At 46.6% G+C, this 22790-nt stretch overlaps 1 protein-coding gene and 1 long non-coding RNA gene across 2 annotated transcripts in view; one reads left to right on the forward strand and one right to left on the reverse strand.

The window, feature by feature from the left end:
• Positions 1-351: 351 nt before the first annotated feature.
• Positions 352-22790, reverse strand: part of ALDH1A2 (aldehyde dehydrogenase 1 family member A2) — a 96143-nt gene continuing 73704 nt past the window's right edge. The window contains exons 8-13 of the mRNA XM_025472665.3: positions 14753-14855; positions 12842-13026; positions 11300-11464; positions 10474-10631; positions 10031-10105; positions 352-2184 (exon numbers count right to left, since the gene is read on the reverse strand). Of these exons, the coding sequence (XP_025328450.1) occupies positions 2112-2184; positions 10031-10105; positions 10474-10631; positions 11300-11464; positions 12842-13026; positions 14753-14855 (759 nt within the window). The 3' untranslated portion in view covers positions 352-2111. The remainder of the gene's footprint in view (positions 2185-10030; positions 10106-10473; positions 10632-11299; positions 11465-12841; positions 13027-14752; positions 14856-22790) is intronic.
• Positions 8149-8876, forward strand: LOC125754062 (uncharacterized). Its single transcript, XR_007407333.1, has 2 exons — positions 8149-8349; positions 8752-8876. It is a non-coding gene; the product is annotated as an uncharacterized LOC125754062 (long non-coding RNA).

The following is a 22790-nucleotide window of genomic DNA, read 5'->3' on the forward strand; positions in this document are numbered from 1 at the left end:
TGCGAGCTCTGCCGTGTAGCCCACGACTCTCAGGACTAGGCCCTAAACACTCCTTTACGTTTTTTAGCTTTCACAGAGGCTGTTTTGAATGAAAACAGTCATCTCATAGATCTCATACCTGATTGCACTTGTTTGCCACACAAAACTGTATGTATAGACAGATCTTAAATAGTGTCAGAAAACAAGGGCCTTGTTTACTCTGCTGCATTCTGGTAAAATACACTCTCGCAGACTTCTGCTCAGTAACCAGAGAAAACGGCACAGCTGAAAAACCCAGCAGCTGAGAGAAGGACCCAAATATACTCAGTATGACACAAAGATTTATAAACACAGCCACATAATCCCAAGGAGTACACAATATAAATGCTTTATTGCTAGCACAGAGGTTTCTTTTTAAGTAAATTAAAAGAAATAAATCTTCATTTTCACATTCTATATTGCAGTCGAAAAGGTAACTAGCTGGTTAATGGGTATGTTCACTTGGACACAGGCTATAGGAGGAGAGCATGACATTCACATGGAAGGATTCAGAAGCATGGCATCTCTCGAGGCATCGGGCCACTGAATGCACTGTCGTTTGTAGAGAACAGCAAACGGAGCTTCCTTTTAAACATCATGAATAGATGAGACTTATAAATAGAAAACTGGTCTGGTGAGAAAGCAGAAACCCATTACATACAGAAGGCTACCTACGTGCGGTCCATATTCCGTGTACTCTAGGTTATGTTTGGTACTTTTAAATAAATGATCTTCATCTAGGTTACAGACTGGATTGGGTTCAGCAACCGGGAAAAGGGAAGGAGGAGAGGAAGGTGACACTGTCTGTCAACGGGTGGATGAGCTGGAGAGTGGAAGAGGAAGTGCGCGGCTGGGGGAGAGGGAGAGGGACTGCTTTGCCAGGAGGGAAAAGCACGCGTGGACGAGGCACAGGACGTGACGGCTGAGCTCTGGTGGAGCGTGGTCATCGTGGCACGCTGCAGCTCTGCAAATGGAAACGGGAACCTCCGGGCTTGGCCGGATTTTCCAAGGTTACTGCCAGTGGATTTAGGGCACGATAGGCCGGAGTGACACCCAGAGCACTGGGAGTAGCGGTGTAGGTGCAGGGGGGCGGGAGGGAGAGCAGGGGGCAGAAGCAGCCAGTGGAGTCCCTCCGCAGAGACAATTCACTTCATGAGAACTGTCAGCTAGGATTGAAAATGAACTTATTTCTGCAAGGCCCCCAGCATTACCTTTTACCAAATTCTTGAGCCTCCCCGATTCGTTTTGGGGTTGATTGGTAAGAGAGGCTTTGGAAAAAGATCTTATCAATTTATGAAAAACAACCCGCCCCCCTGCCTTATTCCAGAATCACCCAGAAGGAAGGAAACACACACGCACACCCACACACCCTAAAACCCAAGCAGCAAGCTCAGAAGCCGCAAGCTGCACGTGACGATCTCTGGATCTCCATCTTCCTGATCTTTCACTCCTGTCTTGTACGGATGTGAGAAAGCCAGGCTGGGTCAAGGAGCACCCCAAGGTCTCAGTTCTTGGTACATCTGCAGCGTACCAGCTCCTGGCAGTCTCAGTCTGGTCTGGCTCTAACTAAAACCATTTCATGTTTTGCTTTGAAGAAGTGGATAACATGAAATGGTAATTTGGCTGCAAGACCTTGGAAAATTGTTCCCGGCCCAAACATCTGCCCCAAATGAGCTCAGTTGAGAGATCTCCTTGGACGGGTGGGAGGAGTGGGTGAGTGGGGAGAGGCTGGAAGGGGATAAAGGGAGACAATGGAAAGATGACCTCTCCTCAGGAGGAAAGTTCCTTGGGATAAAAGGAACTGCCCATCACCGCGGAAAGGGGGACTGGAGGTACCCGACAGTGACGCCTCCTGCCTCCGTCCCACTCTCCCCAATATTTGGTATCATGAAGGTGATCCCTTACAGAGTGCCAGGAAACCGGGCCCACACGGTCGGCTTTCGTTATGCGATGACGGCCTGGCCTACGTGTCGTTATTTAAATCTTTAAATAAGGACCGAGTATGGACTTTGGATTCCTGAGAGCCGGGCCCCCCAGGGAGAGCAGAGAGGGAGAGTCCTGCGGGCTGGCCTCCACCGTCCTCCTTGGCCTTCTTAGGAGTTCTTCTGGGGGATCTTTACTGTCACCGTCTTCACCTCGGAGTACTCTCGCAAGCCGAACTCCCCCCTGAAAGGCAGAAACAGGCAGCGTCAGGCACCAGGGCCCCGGCAGCCTGGCGTGGCCCTTCAGCACCTGCACCCAGCAGCCCTGGGGGTCCAGGGAGAAACGTCTAACGAGTGGCCAGCCCAGCCCTCCTCTGAGGAGCGAAGAGCCGTCATGTCACGAGCAGCGACCGTTTTTTTTTTTTTTTACCAATTTATTATTATTATTATTATTATTTAATATTTTTTATTTATTCTTTGGGGGGGGGCAGAGACACAGGCAGGCAGAGGGAGAAACAGGCCCCATGCAGGGAGCCCGACACGGGACTCGATCCTGGGTCTCCAGGATCACACCCTGGGCCGAAGGCAGGCGCTAAACTGCTGAGCCACCCAGGCTGCCCAGGATTTTTTTTTTTTAAAGGTTTTATTTATTTTTTCCTGAGAGAGAGAGAGAGAGGCAGAGACACAGGCAGAGGGAGAAGCAGGCTCCATGCAGGGAGCCAGACGTGGGACTCGATCCCGATCCGGGGTCTCCAGGATCAGGCCCGGGGCTGAAGGCGGCGCTAAACCGCTGAGCCCCCCGGGCTGCCCGCAGTGACGGGTTCTTAAAGGCAGAGGCCGATCTGTCTTCACAGCACTGCGCGGGAGGGTGCAGCATTCCCAGCCACGCCACTGCGTCCCTCGAGGACGATGGGTGCTTTCCTCCTCTCAGACCCACTCCTGCCGCTGGGCGCCCCCCGGCGTGGCTGCGTCCCAGTCTCTCCCCTAGACACCTAGTCCACCTGGGCTGAAAGAAACAGAGATTTCCAGGCTGCGACGCCCCCTTTTTGATGCTCTGGATTTCCTTTTCACTGGTCCTTAGACTTAACAAATGGAAGTGAAGACCCAAAGGCCTAGCAGGGAAGAGCGCAGATCGCCAGCAATGCCTTAAAAACAACCCTGCCATGTGCTGCCCGCAGGGCCTGCCCCCCCCCTCCCCCCAGTCGGGGGGAAGAGAGAAGAAATCAGAATAACTGACCATAAGGGAAGTAGTGAGCTGGGCGCACCCAGACACTGGGTAATGGTTTCGAAGGTGGGAGCTGGGCCCCCTGTCTCCATGGGGCCCTCGGGACACTCCGCGCCAGGTCTCTGAGCCCTGCCCTCGGGGTGCCGGGGTGGGGCCACGCCTCGTGCCACAGTGCTCCTTCTCTTCCCCTCTGTCCTCTTCTCATTTCACCACATTTTCAGTGCCCTTTCCCGCTTTTTATTTCATGGTAAAATCAAGCACATTCTCCTTTTTTTTAGAAAACTGAACTTTTTTCCTTTTTTTTAAAAAAAGATTTTATTTATGTATTCATGAGGCAGAGACACAGGCAGAGGGGGAAGCAGGCTCCCTGCGGGGAGCCCGATGCGGGACTCGATCCCGGGACCCCGGGATCACACCCTGAGCCGAAGGCAGACGCTCAACTGCTGAACCACCCAGATAGGTGTCCCCGCCTCCATCCTTTTTAAAGTCAGTCCTCAGTGAGGCTCTTCCTGGCTCTCTCAGGAGGAGGTGCTCCTCCCTCCACGTTCACAGAGCACCTTGTGCGCACCCCTGCCACGGCGGCTGCCCAAGCCTGTCTCCTCCCAGGGACTTGGGGTTTGCTGCCCCTGCTTTCTGCCCTCACCGAACCCAGTGGGCAGCCTGCAGCATCAAGCTCCAGTGGCACCCGTGGACCCCCGTCCCCAGTTTTAGCCTGTTGATATACCACCTCTGCCAGGAATGAACAGAACACTTAGAGATATATCTGAACAAGAAAATATTAATAATTAATATTAATATTAATAAGGGCTGTTTTTAAAAGAGTCACAGATGGGGCGCCTGGGGGACGCAGTTGGTTACGCGGCCAACTCTTGGTTTCAGGTAGGTTCCTGGTCTCGGTTGTGAGATCGAGCCTCGGGTCGCTCTCTGCGCTCAGCATGGAGTCTGCTTGGGAATCTCTCCTCCTGTGCCCCTCCTCTGCTCTCTCAAAAAATAAATAAATCTTGGGCAGCCCAGGTGGCTCAGCGATTTGGCGTCGCCTTCAGCCCAGCGCGCGATCCTTGAGACCCGGGATCGAGTCCCACGTCGGGCTCCCTGCATGGAGCCTGCTTCTCCCTCTGCCTGTGTCTCTGCCTCTCTCTGTGTCTCTCATGAATAAATAAGATCTTTAAAAAAAAAATCTTTGGGATCCCTGGGTGGTGCAGCGGTTTGGCGCCTGCCTTTGGCCCAGGGCGCGATCCTGGAGACCCAGAATCGAATCCCACGTCGGGCTCCCGGTGCATGGAGCCTGCTTCTCCCTCTGCCTGTGTCTCTGCCTCTTTCTCTCTGTGTCTCTCATGAATAAATAAGATCTTTAAAAAAAAATCTTTAAAAAAGGAGTCATGTATGAAAGATAGTGTGTTACCGTAACTGGTCTTTACAATCAAGACCCGCTGTAAATGATTCATTCTTCCTTCCTTCCAGAAACCCCCTGCCTTGCACAAGGCTCCAGTCACTTTGCCAGCAGCAGCAGCACCTCTGAGCACCGAGGTCACCTGAGTCGTTGCGCCTGTGCCCTCCCCACCAGGATAGGAGAGGCAGCTTCGGAGGGAGCAGGGCACCTGTGCCCTTCTCTCATCTGTGGCGACCACCGTTCTTGCTCACGGGAATGAGAATAAATCTGGGATTGTCCCACTCAGTATCAGCTTCCCTCATGAGCTCCTTCCAGGCCCTGAGTCTTTATTACCAGCTCAGCTTTGGCTCTCTCAGGACTTTTTCCTGCCCTTGGGCAATTCTCAAAGTGCCTCTTCATCATGGACATCATCTGCCTCCTGTTTGAAGTGAGGTCACCCCCTTCTTTTTTCTCAGCTTGTGCACGCACATGGGGCAGACCCCAAATCATTTCCTCCCACTCAGATCTCTAAGTCGGTTGTGAGAAGTGTAAGGAAGCCTGCAGAGTCAGAGTGTGGTGGCATGGTGGCTTTCAGGTGGGACGACAGGGTCCCCTAATCCCTGGGTGCAATGGGAAATCATCGAGGACTGGAGGAGCTCCTCCCCTGGGTCCCGGGCAGCCCTGTGCCACCACGGTGCTCCGAGGATGAGGAGTGGACTCAGGTCTGCCACAGAAACAACCCTGGGGCTGGGGGGCAACAGGCAGGAATGTCGGCTCAGCCCTGCCACTGGCTGGCTGTGTGGCTCCAGGAGAGCCACCCCAGTCCCCTTGGCACCCGGTCATCTCTCAGCCTTCGGAAACACAAGGATCACCCTTGGAGCTTGCTTACATTGTGGATTCCTGACCATCCCCACCAAAGACTCTGTCCCAGTAGGTCTGGGGAAGAGCCCAGGAGATTATGATGCAGGTGGTTATTTGGGCCACCCTTTGAGAAGCGCTGCTGGAAAGTCTCCGAAGGCCCCACATACAGATTCCTCAGCTATTTCGCCATCTCATTCCGGGGGCTTTCTCTCAAATCTAACTTAATCCGGTTAAATTCCATGGAAGAACAGCACTACAGTGCAAAAGCATACACACTGCTCTTGCCGCACCCCGATCTCTTGGTCCGGTCGCCTCCACAGCCCCACAGTGCGCCCGGGCAGACGCACGCCCCGACGCCTGTATTCCCGCTTCTGAGCCAGACTGGCTTATATTCTCTACCATGAACCAAACCTGGCATACCTACAAGTAAGGTAAGATGTTAGATTTGGGGGTCTCTGAGCCAGCTATTTTAGAAAATCACTCCTAAAACAAAGAGGGATTTCTACGTAGGATGTATACATCCCTGCTCCTTTCTTTGCCTTACAGCAACATTTCTCAGAGTGAGGTCTCCAGACCACCTGCACCAGAATCATTCCATAAGCTTGTTAGTAGCATAGATCCTCAGTCTTAGCCCAGATTTACTAAAGCAAAATCTCTGAGAGTTGGTCCCCAGATAAGCAGTCTCAGCAAGCCCCTTCGCCCAGACTGCATGTGACTTTCTGTGCACACGCATGCATGTATGTATATCTATGGGCACACATGCATGCAGACATGCAAACTTGGGAAGCCCTTATTTAGAATATCCTAATAAGCTTCTCATCTTCAAGGCCTGTGTCCTTAGTTTTTAAAATGCTGAGGTCCACAGCTTTCTTTCCATGCTCCCAGTTTGTGACATGTATTTACAGCTTGGCTCGGGGAAGCTTAAAAGAGGAGTAAGGGAGGGGGCAGGGAGAGTGAAACAGGGGGAACTGGTTGAAGGGCGGGCCTGAGGTGAGCGAGCCCCCTCTGTGACCCTGGGAATCAGAGATGGGCCCACCAGGTAATCTGCAGAGGGCAGCCTCAGGGGCTCCCACAGCCCACCCGCCCACAGCCCACCTTGGAGCTTGTTTGCACAAAGGGCTACTTCTCGTCTCTATGCCTCTGAGAGATGGGCAAAGGAGTGCCAGGGACCAGAGCCACATGGGGTTCGTGAGGCCATGAGATGAATAATACTGTCCAAAGGAAGGTAAGAGGAATTTCTGGGATGGCCGTGAGAAGGAAGAGTGGGGAACCAGGATAGGGAAGGTTTTTTAATTTGAAGACTTTGAGACCATTCTAAGTCATTTAAGGAAGAAAAAACATGTTTTGGGAGCAAGTAGGGACAAAGAACCATATCGTTTAGACAAGATGAAGTGAGTCTCATCAAAGAGAACTGTTATTTTTTAACTGTACTGGGAAGGCCAAATGACTATGGCACCAAGGAGGTAAGTTGAGAAAGGTTGCTTTTCGGTCTCTTGGGCCACTGCTCTCCATATGAGCCTGACATAGTCAAACTATCTCCTGGGCCACTCCAGGCAAGGGTAAGGTTTCTAATGGGAAGAGACTGGACCTGGACAATGTCACAAGCCTGAATCCTGTCCATGCTGAGGGTCCAGGGCTAGCCTGGGACAAGCTCTATCAACCAGCAATTATTGATTATATTTTATGCCCATGATTCACCCTCTTAATGATCTGTAATAAAGCAGTCAGTGTGAGCAGTACTTCCCAGAGCCAGTGATTGTCCTAACATTTCAGAGACCAGGAAAGCACACAGAATACCAAGATAAATGCATTTTGAAAGGTGGAAACAGAAAGTTAAGGCCATATGCAAGTGAAGAAGAGATACTCGGAGCACACAAAGACTTCATAAAAGCTGAAAAAATACTAATAACCGAGCAAATGACCGGTTCTGGGTTCTGGCTGTAAAGCAAGTGGGAAACACTGAAGGCCAGAAGCAAGAGAGATTTCTTCCTGGCATTCCCAGGGACTGAGTAGAAGTTGATGATACAAGCTGAAATTCAGGAAAAATTCTGCCACACTTCCAAAGTAAGACATTTATTAAGAAAAAGAAGGATCACCTACATAACAGTCATCTACTTGACCACCAGTGATGATGGCAGCTAACATTTCTTGAGGTTTGCCAGATACCTGGTAAATCCTACCACTTTATCCTCATCGCAACCTTTTGGGGTAGGTACTATAAATATTCCCATTTTAGAGATGAGAAAACAGAGGCTTAGTGAGATTAAGTAAATTGTCTAAGGTTGCACAGGTATTAAGCAATAGAGCCAGGATATATATCTTTAGCAATGTGATTCTAGAAACTCTGCTCTTAGCCTTACAGCTATGCTTAACTTACAGTTTAATGGCTAAGAGCTAGAAATTACCAGCTGAAGTATCTGAATCGTATGTAAATCCTCTGTGCCGGTCTTAGGGGTTCACTGTACTTTGTCCCAACACCATAATTACTTCTCCCACAATACCTCTACTCACTCTTCCCCCACTCCTACCTCGCTTTGCCCACCAACCCTGCAAATTATTCCTCTCCATCTACCTCAATGTTGCTCTCCATTAAAGGCCAATTCAAATCCCTATATTTGGTCCTACTTAAAGGTTTTCCAGGCTTCTATAGTTCACAATGATCTCCCCTATCCCTGAACTCCTTTATGACTTCATGGTCTTCCCTGGAATTCTTCTGACTCTTTTGATGTTGTATATTTCATTTATCCAGCAAAATGTCAAGTGCTTTGACGAGCCACATCTTCCCCCACGAGCCAAGCACTCAATTCTACAGCAGACTGACCATGAACTGGCACTGGCTCATGCAAGGATACATTCAATAACGGTGGAGTGAACAGACATGAGGATGTTTCCTCTTGGGAGTCACAGGATTTAAGAAACATGGAACCAGGCTCCTTTGAAGAGGAAGGAAAATGGTGAGGTCTTTGTTTTTTCTTTTTGTTTTGTTTTTGAGAAAGTGAGTGTGTGAGCTGGGGCAGAAGGGGCAGAGGGTTGGAAGAGCAGAGGAAGAGGGAGAGAGAGAGAGAATCTCAAACAGAATCCACGCTCAGCTCAGAACCCAACACGGGGCTCGATCTGACAACCCTGAGATCATGATGTGGGCTGAGTCGGACACTTAACTGAATGGACCACCCAGGCACCCCAGGGGGAAATTTAAAAAAACATTTTTATTATGGGGAGGGACGTGTCAGTTCAGGAAGACCCTGGATGACCTGGGTCAGCCTCTGAATGTCACTCAAAAAATCCATTTATATATGAAGGCTGCAAATAAAATCCCCTTGAGTGTAATTTACCTCCACTACTATCCCATTTTCCAGGTCCTCTGCCTCTCAGGACTCTTCCCAGCTCTGATCTCTTCCTTGAAGAGTATGTGCACCTGGCCCCCCCTGCTTCCTTGGCTGGATATCACAGGAGTCACTGAAACCGACATTCAAACTCCACATCGGCCACTTACTGGCTGTGTGACCTGGGCAAGCTGCTTAGCTAGTGTAAGCCTCAGTTCCCCACCCGAACCACAGTGGGTGGGAAGGTAGGTGTATCTATCCCACTCTGTCGTCGTGACAATCAAATGAGACGTCAGGAAAGAAGCTAACATAAAGGCATACACAGAGCAGGCATTTAATGGTATCTATCACTGTTACTGTGAAATCCTTGGGGCAGGTCTTCTTCCTCTAGTCTTTGCCAGGACATCCTCTACTGGCCAGGGATCTCTGCCTTAAAACCTCTGGGATCTCCTCAGCTCCCATAGAATGCCTAAGCCCTCTGAGACTGAGTTTACAACCACCTTCCCACTTGTGCCTTCGGCAAGTCCCCCCCAGCCATCCTACATCCAAAACCCTGTGGTCCCAGCTTCAGACAACCTACCGGAGCAGAGTAGGGGACAAAAGTGAGGGGCTTGGGAAGTCAATGGTAACCAATATTCAGCCCAGAAGCAGCAGGAATGGTGGGGGAATAAGGCGTGTTCTAGAGCTCACAGCTGCAGCAATTTTGCTATGGGGGAATGAGAATAAGCAAGAAATCCTGATTTTACGGAAAGCCTCTTCATTTTTGAATGTCAGTTAAGGATTTTAAAATGTTGTGAGGCAAAACGAAAAGTTTCTGCAGGCCAGATTTGTCCTTGGGCTGGCAGTGGGTGACCTATGTTTGAAACACCAAACTCCCTGATGTTCTGTATTTGCTGTGCCTTCATGCCTTTGTTCCTGTGACTCCCTCTACATGGAAGGACTGCCCCCCAAACACTGAAACGGTATTTGCTCTGTGAAGTCTTCTCTGACCCCATCAGGCAAAATCAATGGATTGTTTCCTCTGTACTTGCAAGATGTCTGGCACATTTCCATCAAGAAAGTAGCCCTGATTTTATGAACTAGATGGTATATTAATTTTTAGCCATCTCCATGTAAGAGAAGGGACTTGTGTGTTATTGACCTTTGTGATATGGAGTGCAGTGCTTCGTGTATAGAAGTGTGCACTCAACAAAATGTTTGTTTAGTGAATGGATGAGAGTAAGAGAATTAAACAATTGTTTGCAAACTCCTCTAGGCTGATATTTGCGCAATCCCTGTTTCTCTGCAGGCGCCACCAACTTTGGCCACTTACATTTCTCTCCCATTTCCAGACATCTTGAATCCCCCAAAGGGGCTCTGGGCATTTAAGGCATTGTAACAATTGATCCTAAGAGAAGGAAACATAGTACCGTTAGTATGAATCTGCTTGCTCAGAAGTAGTTATTTATATAATTACTAAGTATAGTTAAATATATATGCCACAGCATAATATTTCTTTTAAAAGTTTTATTTTTTAATTCCCTTTTTTTTGCATATGAAATATTTATAATTTAAAATTTGCTGTGATTTCCTGACCTAGCTGGTAAGGAGTGTATATCCCTTCCCAGGGTGAAGGCTGGTTGCCTTCCTTCTTTCCCTCCCCCTGGGAGGATATGCTTATTTCACCCACATTCCAGAGATTATGAGGCCCCTACGCCCCTACGCTACCAATGGCTTGCATTATGGCCAGAGCCATGAGGCTGACTCTGCTCTTACCAAACAGTCCCAGCTTGCATTGCAGAAGACACTGTGAGGGCCTTGTTGATGTCGTTAGTGAAGACGGCTGCTACAAGTCCAAAGTCTGAGTTATTGGCTCTTTCGATAACTTCATCCATAGTCTTAAACCTCAGAATTTCCTGAACAGGGCCAAAGATCTGCAACAAAATCATGTGACCCAACATGGGGTTGCTCTGCCATCCTTTACTTACTTGCTTTCCGCATTTCAAAGCAAGTTTGCTCTGCCTTCATTATTTAAATGACATTTAAGTTGTAGCAACACAGAACTGTAAAATTTCTCAAACTGGCCAGAACGGGATTACACAGGAGTCTAACCTTAGGGTTCATTTAACGCCCTTCTCCACCACCCTCCCTGACAAGACTGCTTTCTCTGTGATTCCCCAGACACTGCTCCAGAACTCAGGACCACTGCCCTAGACTGCTGGCTGGTGTGTTCCTGGTCCCTCTCTCGCACAAATGTGAGGCTGCTTGGATGCTTTTTTCTTCTGATGAACAACTTAGTAACCCACGGTTGAAGGAACTGAACTGTCGCCAGCACATTGCTAGGGCGAATGATGGGCTACTATGATTGTCCTCTCGGCTAATAATAATTGCAATCGTACAGCATGTCACCCGGCCTCCATCTAGCTTGTTTACCTTCTGATTTAACGTTTTCTTGAAAACAGGATTTTCACAGCCATGTTTAGTGCAGTTACAGAATGTATATAAAACATAAAGAGCCCAAACCATAATATCATCTGCAGGAAATGCTCTGGAAGCTGTCCCAAGAAAGGTGTGGCTTTTGTTAGATCCCCATTTTTGATACCTCCTCCTTGGCAATGCGCATATCATCGGTGACGTTGGAAAACACTGTGGGCTCGATGAAAAACCCCTTTCGGCCCAGGCCTTTGCCGCCACATTCCAGCTTGGCACCCTCAGCCACACCACTCTGGATGAGTTCCAGGATCTTGTTGTACTGTTTCTTATCAATCTACAAAAGAAATTTTCTAATGACTCTGTGTAAAGTCTTCTATGAAAACAGAAATGTGTACTCAAGGATCTCTCACTTGTGATTTTTTTCAAAGCTCCATTATATCTAGTTCAGTTATGTGGAACTGCTGCCATTTTAGCCATTTTTTCCCCTGAAAAAAAATGGTGACTTTGTATAGTTCAACCTAATGTATTGAGAATTCCAATAAATGTACTGCCCTGATGATCCTGCCAAATCAGAAGTACCAGATGAAGATTTAGACAATGTTTCTAAATGATGGAGAAACTGGCTAATTGATTATTTGCAGCTTCTAAATGGGGAAAAACTGACTAGTATAACCAAATGAACAGTTCAACAAATACTGATACTAAAAAAATGAAAACAATAGGTAAACTATATGGTGCTCCAAATCCTATTGGGGTCTATTTTTAATGGAGCTCTTACTACACATTTAGAGGAAAAGGTTAAGTAGAAAAAGCAAGGACTAGCTTCCTATTCCATAAAATAAGGTTAGTCTTGCCCTCCACCAAGTCATAGTCATCACTCCATTATTATGGTAAATACAAAAACCTAAATTCATTTGAGTTTGAATTGCTCCACTAGAACATCAATCCTCTTTCAAATGGTCCCCAAACCTAGATGTTGTTTCTTATCGTGAAGACCCATATGCTAGAGATCCAGATGCAATCTGATCCAAATATCCTTTAACTGTAGATAGATCTACAGTTTAAAATTAAACCAGAACTCTACCTGGAAATATGCTTTGATGACTGTGGAGAACCTGCAGAGCCAAACAGTATGGACTGCGGGGACTTATGGGGCCCTCCCCACCCCATCGCAAGAAGCATTCAGAGTAAGAGATAACCACACAGCAGAGGGGTAAGTAGACAGCCCTCTAGTTCCTACACATTCACAAGCCACGAGTGACCTTCCCCAAAGTAGGTCAGGTTGGCAGAGAGATTCCTGAGCCACTGATGAAAGGGTAAAGGGCTCTGAGAAAGGCAGATAGTCGCTCTCCATGACTGTGGCATCTGTAGGGATGTCTTGAAGGCCAGTGGTTAGGCCCGGGACTGGGGTCTCAGGTCAATATCCATTTTGTCATGCTCAGGACTTTCTTTAGAGCTAAGAGACTCCAGTTTACCCCCAAAGTTCAAAGTATCCTTGAGGCAATCTTAATCCCTTGACGTTTCAGAGATAAAGTTTAGACAGGGCAAGGGAAGCATTAGGATAAGCAATGCCTCCCCAGTGACGTTTCCAGTCATGAAGATGGGGTGGAAGAGTAAGCAGGGAGTGAAGAAAGAAGTTGTTTCTGGGGTCCCACTAGAGTGTCCGGTGCTCGCCAGGGATTAAGAAAGGGAATGTTTATGATTTCTCTACCTGGGGTCCCTGCTCAGTGGTGGGATCAAAGGGACTCCCCACTATGCGCCTCTTGGCCCGCTCCACACTTCTTCTGACAAACTCCTCATAGATGGACTCCTCCACAAAGATGCGAGACCCCGCGGTGCAGCACTGGCCTTGGTTGAAGAACACCCCCTGGTGAGCCTGCTCCACGGCGTAGTCCACTGCAAGAGGAAACAGCCGCGTCCTCAGCTCTAGTTCACCTGCAGAGGGGTCCGTCTCTGGAGTTGCCTCCCTTCCCTCTCCCAGAGCCCCGGGTATAATGCCACGCTCACCACAGAGCGTAACGGTAAGTTGGCAACACAGGGGAAAGGCCTGGATTGAGAACACAGTGTAGTTGGAAGTTCTAACTAGATCCTGACATTACTTGCTATGTGAACTTGGAACTTGGACAGCTTCACTTCTCTGAGTCTCTTTCTTCTGTGAAAAGGGGGGCTGGACCACAGCATCTAGAACAGGAGTCCCAAGTCCCCGTATGCCAAGAGGCTAAGCAGATAATGTAATGGTATGAATCTGCCAGCTAGTAAAAGAATCTGATGGAGACTCAGAAGGAAAGCCACCGCATCTGGCTGTTGCTATGCATGACTGTACACCACTGGTTGCCAGATATCCAATTTTAAGAAAAAACAGAAATCAGGATTTTTAATGTTTAGTTTTTATTTTTTAAAATGCTGTGTGACATTTAAACAGGTAAACGTACGTATGGCCTGCTTTTGGTCTGGGGACTGCCAGCTTGCAATCCTTGATCTATAGAGCCTTGTAGCTGTATGTTTAACTAGTATTGTGCTGAATTAAACTGTAACAGTAATGGATCTTCTTGAAACACACCAAATTTCCTCTACATTTACATGGAATTGTATAGCAGCACATAGTTCCTTCATCTCAGAGCTTATACTTCAAGAGAGGACTAATCTGGTGTGTGCTGATTGCTAAATGACTGACTGAATCCATCAGTCACTCATCAATCAATCAATCGTGTCAATAGAGGGTCCACTGCCCAAGAGAAATTTAGGTGTGACAGTTCCGATCCTTCTGACAACTAACATGAAGCTGATGCTGAACTTTTCACGGACTCTGAGCTGGGGCTGAAAGTCAAGCAATCTGCTTTCTGCTTTCTGATGTCTCCAGAGGTGAAAGAGAAAGCAGCCCTGCCTGGTGGGAGGAGAAGGGAGAAAAAAGGCGTTGAAAGAGATTTTGAATTTTTATTCCTTAGAAAGCTTTTCTAAACAGAAAGACCACACCTATGCAGAGTGGCCTAGAGGGCCTCCTGCCTGGAGACATGGGCTTTCCTAAGTGACTGCTCCACGCTGCCATAAAGTCCTACCTTCAAGGCTTGACCACCTCCAATTTAGGCCCATTCATACAGAACTGACCAAAGTGCTAGTCATTCTGGCTGGAAGTCACGGAAGCAGCAGAGGATGGAAGGACTAAACAGAGGAGGGGCTGTGGCTCTGGGAAAATGTTGGCAGGGCTAGTGAACTAGAACTTTTCTTAATGATCTACAAAGCCACCAGACACAGTTGAGAAGTTTCAGATTTCTTGAATCCAGGCAGAGAGGGTATATTTCAGGGGTTCAGAGGCTTAGACCATTGCTCTTTCCACTACACAGCACTACATAAGCCTTCACCTCTTCTACCCTTCTCTACAGTGTCTCAGAGCCAAAGCAGCTCAGTAGTGTCTAGAAAACAAACTCTGGCCAGCTGTCAACTAGCAAATGCTCTTTCCCAATACTAAATTCTTTGCCCCTGAGGAGGAAGGGTCCAGATTCTTCTACTTGAAGCTTCTTCTTAGCTTCATGGATCTTTCTCTTAGTGTCCTGTCAAAACTAGAGATTCAAAAGAGCACCGAAGGAGTGTACTGGGATATGTATGAGATCCATGGTTGACTTACAATCAGCATCAGCAAAAATAATATTGGGACTTTTCCCTCCAAGTTCCAGAGTTACTCGCTTCAAGTTACTTCTTCCAGCTGCTTCTTGGATAAGCTTTCCAACCTGAAAAAAAAGGAAATAGAGGGGGATTTTGTACACCTTGCAGTTGAGACAGTCAGTGGCCAAAGTCAACTATGAGCAGTAGTGGGAGGCAGTGGTGATGGATTCTGCAAGGCAAACCAGCCCTGTGGACGACACAGGAATAGTTCCTGTGGTCAACTTGGCCAAGGTGGGTGGACAAGATACAAGTCAGTTGGGATGCAGTTTAATGTCTGTGGCGAAGTGATTTGGAAGACTGCTTTAGTTTCATGATGGAAAGAGCACTGAAAAGGGGTTTAATCTGGAATCTTAATCATCGAATGATTTTTCTAAAGGCAACTGGCAGGCAAAATGTGACTAGAGGTTTTCCACCACTGCACTGTGGCTTGTGGCTTTGGACTCTAATCTCTAAAAAAAAGCCAACTGGCTCCACATGAAAGACATGATGAATATAAAACAAACTCTTCATGCATTTACAAAAATGCCAGGTATGTCTTTAATCACATGGTTCAAAGAAAATATAGATGTTACTACACCTTTGCCTCTCCCTGGGTCTATAAGTAAAAGGATTCCAGGCAGCTGAGCATCTGTCTATATGAGTGCACTGCCTATTTACTTAGAAGCCAAGCAAACAATAGGCTGGGTTGAAGACAGCATTTACTACTGTGTAAACTCACATTTCTAATGAAATTGCAAGTGTTGAAATGGAAACCGTAGCGTACCACCTACAGCCTCCCTTCAAGGAAGAACACATTGATTGCCTCGGTGAGTAGAAGTGCTGTCAACTCCTTCAGAGTCTGCCTCAGAGGAAGATAGTTTCCTTGCCCAAGAGCATACCCTCCCCGGGGTGGCCTATCCACCGGTGGCAGGGTATACAGGCCCTCACTTTCAGCTCACCACAGGATAGCTCCAGAGGACCATCTATGCTCCTCCATGCTGCATGTTGTTGGTAGAAGCTGCCGGGCCAGCACTGCAGCTCAGTTTCCCCTTGTGCCTACTCCCCTTCAGCAGGGATCCCCAGTAAATAATCTGCATGGCAAACCATCTCAGCAACCACTTTCGGAGAACCTGACCTGTAATGGCGAGCTGCTCGACTATGGGTTAGAGGTCACATTATGGAAAATGCCATACAGCCCACATAGGTAGTTTGCTCTTGTTGAAATGAAAAATACTGCTTTTGCCTCGAATCCTACAAATGTAAAATATCTTAAAAGCCTGGAGAAGAGAAATGCTACACTTCAGTCCCTCCTACCCCTGTTGAAATCCTCTAGTAGGACTGCAACTCCTCAGGCAGTATAGTCCTGGTCGAGAGAAAAGGCTCTGGGGCCTGAAAGTTTTATGGATTTTATCACCTACCAGCTGTTTGACCCTGGGAAATTTATTTAACTTCTCTGAGCCTCAGTTCCCTCCTTTGTAAATGGGACTCAAATTTGTATCTACCTCAAGAATCCAGTTGTCCTGAGGATTAAGAGAAGAAATTTGGCCCTTAAGACTGAGCCTGGTAAGTAAGTAACCACATGTGATAACTACATGCGGGCAGGAGAAGCCAAGGCCCCTCTTTCACATTCGATGCAGAGAAATGGAGGTCACTGTTAAAAAGAGTTACTGCTGCTAGACTTTCCAAAGCAGGTCTCCCCCAGACCCCTCAAACTGCTTCTGCAAATCAACTGCTATAAGAAAATCCTGGGGAAAGGATCTGACTTCCCTCAGTCCAGCATTCACTGGATTAAATGCTTTTATGTTTTTATTATTACCCTCCCTCATGGCAAAAAATAAATGTAGAAAATATACTTTAATTCTGAGGAAACCTAACCATGGGTGGGGGGGGGGGGAATAGTGATGTCTTTGAAAAAGCTAGAACTAGAGTTTTCATTGCAGGAAAATGCTAGTCTCCAAAGGGTTAAAAAGTACTAACATGTGGCCCTAAAGATTACTGGGGGGGGGGGGGGGGGAGCATGAGCCCACCAGCCAGATGGCCCTTCTCCCGTCTTGCCAGCTTGTCTGTCTTCTACCTCAAGGTAAGGTCCCTGGGAAGACAGGTGAATAAAGGCCCTGTTCTCAGGCAAACAAGCTCCCTCTCCCTCTCATTCAGGAAGAAAATACAGGTATACAATGGAAAGGAAATCTGGTGCTCCGTTCTGGCAAGAAAGCAGCAATCAGGTGACAGTTATGACTGATGCCTGAGAGCCCCAGCAAGAGGGGAAACCTGTATGTAGGGCAGCTGGGACAGCAGCCACGGGGAGTCCCTGGCTGGGCTATCCTCTGTGACCACCTGTTCTCCCGAGGAATTCTAGGGTTCTTGGCTCTCTCTGCGCTAAGGAATCCATATTCACTGCTGGGGACTCATCTTGAAGTCCAGGAAGGTAAACAAGCAAGTGTTTTCTCAAAGAAAGCGATCACTGGAATTCACAAACTGATTATGAATTATAATAAAAAACTAACATTTACTGAGTCATTCTGTCAGACATTTACATGTATAAGTCTCTCAAAAACCCTTCACAGTAGGTACTATCTCATTTTATCGATGACCAAACTTAAGAGTCAGAAGTCAATGGATGTCACCAGGTTACCCAGCAGGTGGCTGCAGAGCCTGTCAGACCCCAGGCAGACTATGCCAGGACACACACAGAGCGGGTGACTCCCTCTATGCGCCTCCCTCTCCCTCAACTTTCTGCCCTTTCTGTCTTCCTTTCTGTACTTACCGAGCATCTAAATTGTACTGCATGCCACCAAAAACCTGTCCGTGAACCCCAAATTGATTTTAAAGTGAGGAGGAATAGCACTTTTTGTAGCTACAAATGATGGTCACAAACCATCAGTTGCAAAGCCTGTATTTTGCCTTCAGACTGACATTAAAAAAATAAGCAAAAGCACGGAGAGATCACGGGTTCCACACACACATCTATTCACTGAATAAATGTCTGGGGCTGGTAAAGGGCATGCTGGCCCAGCTGGCATCACACTTCTGTTAGCCCTACTCCCTGACATTAATCAAAAAGTTCTAGGGGTTGGTGTTATTTGTGACTACAAATGTTGTCCAGTGATTATTTTCATGGCTACAGTAACTATACAAAAACCTCGCTCAGTGTATGGTCATCAGAGAATACCTAAGAATAATTTTTCCTGTGTCAGTGCTTTGCCAGCCTTTCCTTAGAAACCAAATTTGTGCTAAACATTGCAAGGCAAATCTCAGATGAATAATGCCTTTCCTCTTCATCTTTGGAAGAAGGTCAAGTTGCAGCTCAGCCTCAAGAAACAACTGGATGTGTTAGGCCATGGGAGAACCATTCCCATCTAGAACAGCCTCAGGACAGGACACTCTGAGAAGACCCAGTTTTTACTGGTCCCCTTCATTCAACACATATTCCTGTTCTACTTTGTGCCAGGTGCAGTGTGGGGCACAGTCCTGTACCAGGAAGGAACTCACAGCTAAGAGGACTGCCATATAAACCTAGTAGGTGCTCAGTTAAGTGCAGCTTTGAGGTTCACTTGGAGAAATATCTGAGTCAGATTTAATACTAGATCTGAGCAGATGGGATTATGGTTCTGCAGTAGTTTGTTATAAGCCAGTCAGAGCACTCTGGTCCTTATGTACAGAACTGCGCTTTGGAGATGTACTATTACTCACGAATTCTCTCTGGGAGAGAGAGGGTAAATGACCCCAAATGGGAGGCACTCCTCATTAACATTACCAAAAAGGGAAAAGAGATGATGGACAGGAGAACAGATACAACTTCAAAGCAATAGATTTTTTTTAAGGTTTTATTTATTAGGGGGGCAGAGAGAGAGAGAGAGAGAGATCAGAAGCAGGGGGGAAGGACAGAAGGAGAAGTAGACCCCTTGCTAAGCATGTAGCCTGACACAGGGCTCTATCCCAGGACCCCGGGATCATGACCTGGGCTGAAGGCAGATGCTTAGCCAACTGAGCCACCCAGGCACCCCAAGCAGGAGATTCTTAGAGGGAAAAGTAATGCATAAAAACAGAGTTCAAGTGAGAACTGACTCCATGTCCACTTACAAAACATGATAGGTCCTGTACAAACTAACCTAAAATACTACTTGTACAAACCTCATGCTAAAGTTTCTGAAGCAAAAATCTACAGAGTTAGACAATTTCAGGAAGAACAAAATACAGACACCACACCAAGGCCTGGGATTAACTGGCCCTTCCGAGATGGGGAAGTAGTGAACAGTGTTCCTTGGGGGTAAGTGCAGCTCTGGTCAGGAGGTGGAGGAGCATGAAGACCCAAATGGGGCTGCAAGACACACAGGCCTTGTGAGTGATTAAAGGTCAAGTCCATAGGGATGGATTCATAAAACCAATTCCTATTCTGATAAAATAGGCAACCTCTCCTAACCTATTGCTGATGAGCTGGCTCATTATAACAATACTCAGGTTTAGGGACTGCAGTTTGGCCCACAGGAGTCAGGAGATCCAGGTACTACAAACGGTGGCTTGGCTCCTAACCCCTGTTTCAATGTGGGAAACAGGGGTTAGGCTCCTCGAGCCTCAGTTTCTTCATGTGCCGAATGAAGGCACAAGCCAAGCAGTTAATGCCTGGAGTACTCCAGTTGGAAGAGTTTTAAAAGACACATAGGGCTCCTGGAGCCCTTGCTTGTTCTGAGAGTCCACAATTCCTCTGCATTTTTCTTGCTTATGGAGAAGTAGCTTTTTGTTGAAGTACCCAGCTGCACTGAAGGATAGAAAATTAAAATTTAATTTAATTTAATTTTTTAGTTCCCTGCCCCGCACGGAGCTCATTATGAAAGAGTAAGTGATAGTGTTCCTGCCATGTGGTTTCTTAACTCTGCATTCCCTGTAGTCAGCTGTATCTGTGTACCCCAAACAGGCGTAAGGGTGCGAAGTGGGGGCTCCCCCACACATAATGGAACTGGGCTAATTCTCAGCAGGAATGTTGGCACAGATAACTCTGACTCCCATCCTTGCTTTGAATAGGCTTCAAGATTGATATTAGGAGTATTCCTGGAAGAGCCACAGTGTACCAGACTACGTTCATTGCAATACAGCAGGGTAGGGAAACGCAATTTGGTGCTTTGCAAGGGAAAGGATTTGTTATACAGAACAATAAAAAAAGGCCTCCCCATGCACTCTGTGCTCTGTATTTAAGGCTGTTGCTCCCTGGACAGAGTTTCTGATGTTAGGTAAAAATTTTTCCTTTTGTTAATTACTGAATTGTCCATATTAGGATAGGTTCTTTCTCAGAAGTATTTCTTTTTATTAATTAGCTAATTACATATATTAATAAGGGTGGATTCTTTCTCAGAAATATGCCACCTTTAAAAGAAAATACAAAAATTTCAGTAAACTGGTTGAAGATGCCTGTTTTTTGGAGTATATTTTTGTTTCTTAAACATCAAACAGACTGACTCTATGCTTTTTCCCTCCTCTCCTTTATTTTTCACTGTTGCGCTTACTGCCTATGATAGAAATAGAAATGCTGAAAATATGTGTAATTCGATATTTTTTTTTATTGGTGTTCAATTTACTAACATACAGAATAACCCCCAGTGCCCGTCACCCATTCACTCCCACCCCCCGCCCTCCTCCCCTTCTATCACCCCTAGTTCGTTTCCCAGAGTTAGAAGTCTTTACGTTCTGTCTCCCTTTCTGATATTTCCCACACATTTTCTCAAATACCTAGAAACGATAGCCCAAATCAGTCTGTTCAGATTTCCACCAGAAAATAAAAAGACTAAGATATTTAAGCAGTTCCTTTAATTTCAGTGATAACAACAATTTCCAAACTTTGTCAAATTCAGATTATGAAAACCAATATAGCCACTAACCACCATCACATCTTGTCCTTCCAGCCACATGAAACCATTTGCCTTCCCCTAAACGTACTTCTATGTCTTCGTAAAAGCTGTTTCATCTGCCTAAAATGCCTTTCCTCCCCTTGCTTACTGATAAATTCATTTTTCCAGACCTACTTCTGCCATTACCTCTGTGAAACCACCCTCCCTAGAAATCTGGTGGTCATGATCCTCTGATCCAAAAAACCTCTTACACCATTCTTATTTAATAGCTGTCTTCTAGACTCAATTTGTGAGCAGATAGATTCTCCATCCATCCATCCATCCATCCACCCATCCATCTATCTGACATACATAAAAGAGATTTGTTGGGTCACTCCACCTGCTCTTGAGGTCTCTGGAAATCAGAGACTGGGAGGGCTTTATGGAAATAAGTGGGAGATTGGAATACAGGATGCCTATGTCCGAGGTAGTTGTACTTTGCCACAGCTACAAGAATAGCTTTGGGCTTCCCTCACTTATCTTTGGTTTAAATTTCCTCTTTTTAATGAGGGGGAGGACTTCATCTACTTCTGGCTGCAGAGCTCCTGGGGCCCTTAAATACTTTTCCTATGGCTGGACTCTGCCTTCAGAGATTGATTATTTTACTCTGGATTATTTTTAAAAGTTCCCCAGAACATTCCAATGTACTGCTAGGGTTAAGAACCAGGAGATCAAAGAACTTTTAAAGGCATTTCTTCCACACTTGTCTCTCACCTTGCATCACTGCTTCTCTTTCCTAGCTGCGCCACATTACTGTCTGCTGAGCTCGCATTCTGTGCTGCTTGCTCTCATAAACAGGACTTCATTTAATCTTCATGCTGTTTCAGTGAGGCGAAATCACCCCCCATTTTGTAGTCAAAAAAAAAAATGTGACTCCGAGAGATCAAGAAATGACTTGCTGATAGGCACCCACCGAGAGGCAGAGCCAGGATGGGACTCCAAATGTCTATCCCCAGCCTCCAGTTCTTTCTGCTCCACTACAGTTTCTCTTCACCAGATGCCCTCCTGGGGATTAGGTCTCCTCTGCTAGGACAAGAATCCCAACAGCGAAACACACTATCTGCAGCTAACAGATATTGCAGATTGGCTGGCTGGTACACTTAAGCATTCTTTTGTTAACTACATAGGACCCTCCCTTTCATATTTCAGATAAATAAAAAAGGCAAAAGAGTTTGATGTTTTGGTTTGCTTTGATAGGAAGACTCCTAGAGTACACAACTCAATGGTACTACATTTCCCACCAGCCAGATGAACTAACTCAAGGGTTGGGCATCTTAGGACCTGTTCATTATCATCCAGAGCTTCACAGAGAGAGACCTGCTGCAGAACAAATCAACAATCTCCGCTAGCAGACAGAGGCCACAGCAGACCTCTTCTTGTTCTTCAGTACTCCAGTTTTGATTTAAGTGTTAAGAAAGGGGGAAAAAAAGAATTTAAGACCTGTATACCCAAAAGCTTTGATACATCAAACTGGTATTTTTGATTCAAGTGCTGGATTACTTGTGGACTGACACACCCTGAGGGAGAGGCCCACTAGCCTTTAAAAACAAAAAATAGCTAAAACACTAGTAGGCTGCCTCCCCCACCTATAAAGAGGTGGTGACGCTACAAGAGGAGAGAATGGCCTCCAGCAGCAGTGAGGGGGTCCGGACCATGCAACAGGACATCCCTCTCACTTAGGAAGTGAGAGGAGAACCCCGGCTGCGTCAATTAGAGTCAGTGCTAATACAGCTGTTAGCTACAAACATTTGTTTGGCACGGATCGATCTGGACTCTCCTGTAGTTTGCTTTGATGGTCTCTCTACTATCTTGTTGACTGATGATGAAATCACGGTTTGTTAATCTAACTGAATAAAGAAAACACCACACCAAGCAAAGTGCAAACTGCTTTCCTGTACTGGGCTGAGGTTGTTTATTGACTCTGTGTTTATAAGGCCCTTTTATATTCACTTATTAAATATTTACATGCATTGCTTATGTATTTAGCTGTATAAGGAGAAATTAATCCTATCTTTAATCTGAGTAACTCTGTTTGTTTTTCAAAGGCCTTTTGCTCCAGTGAAATGGAAAGGAGCCACCTCAAACAAGCTTCTTGTCACTGTTGCAGACATTCTGTGATGTACCAGTAAGTCTCCTCTGCCT

This window comes from Canis lupus, chromosome 30, assembly GCF_003254725.2.
Source record: "Canis lupus dingo isolate Sandy chromosome 30, ASM325472v2, whole genome shotgun sequence".
Taxonomy (NCBI): domain Eukaryota; kingdom Metazoa; phylum Chordata; class Mammalia; order Carnivora; family Canidae; genus Canis; species Canis lupus.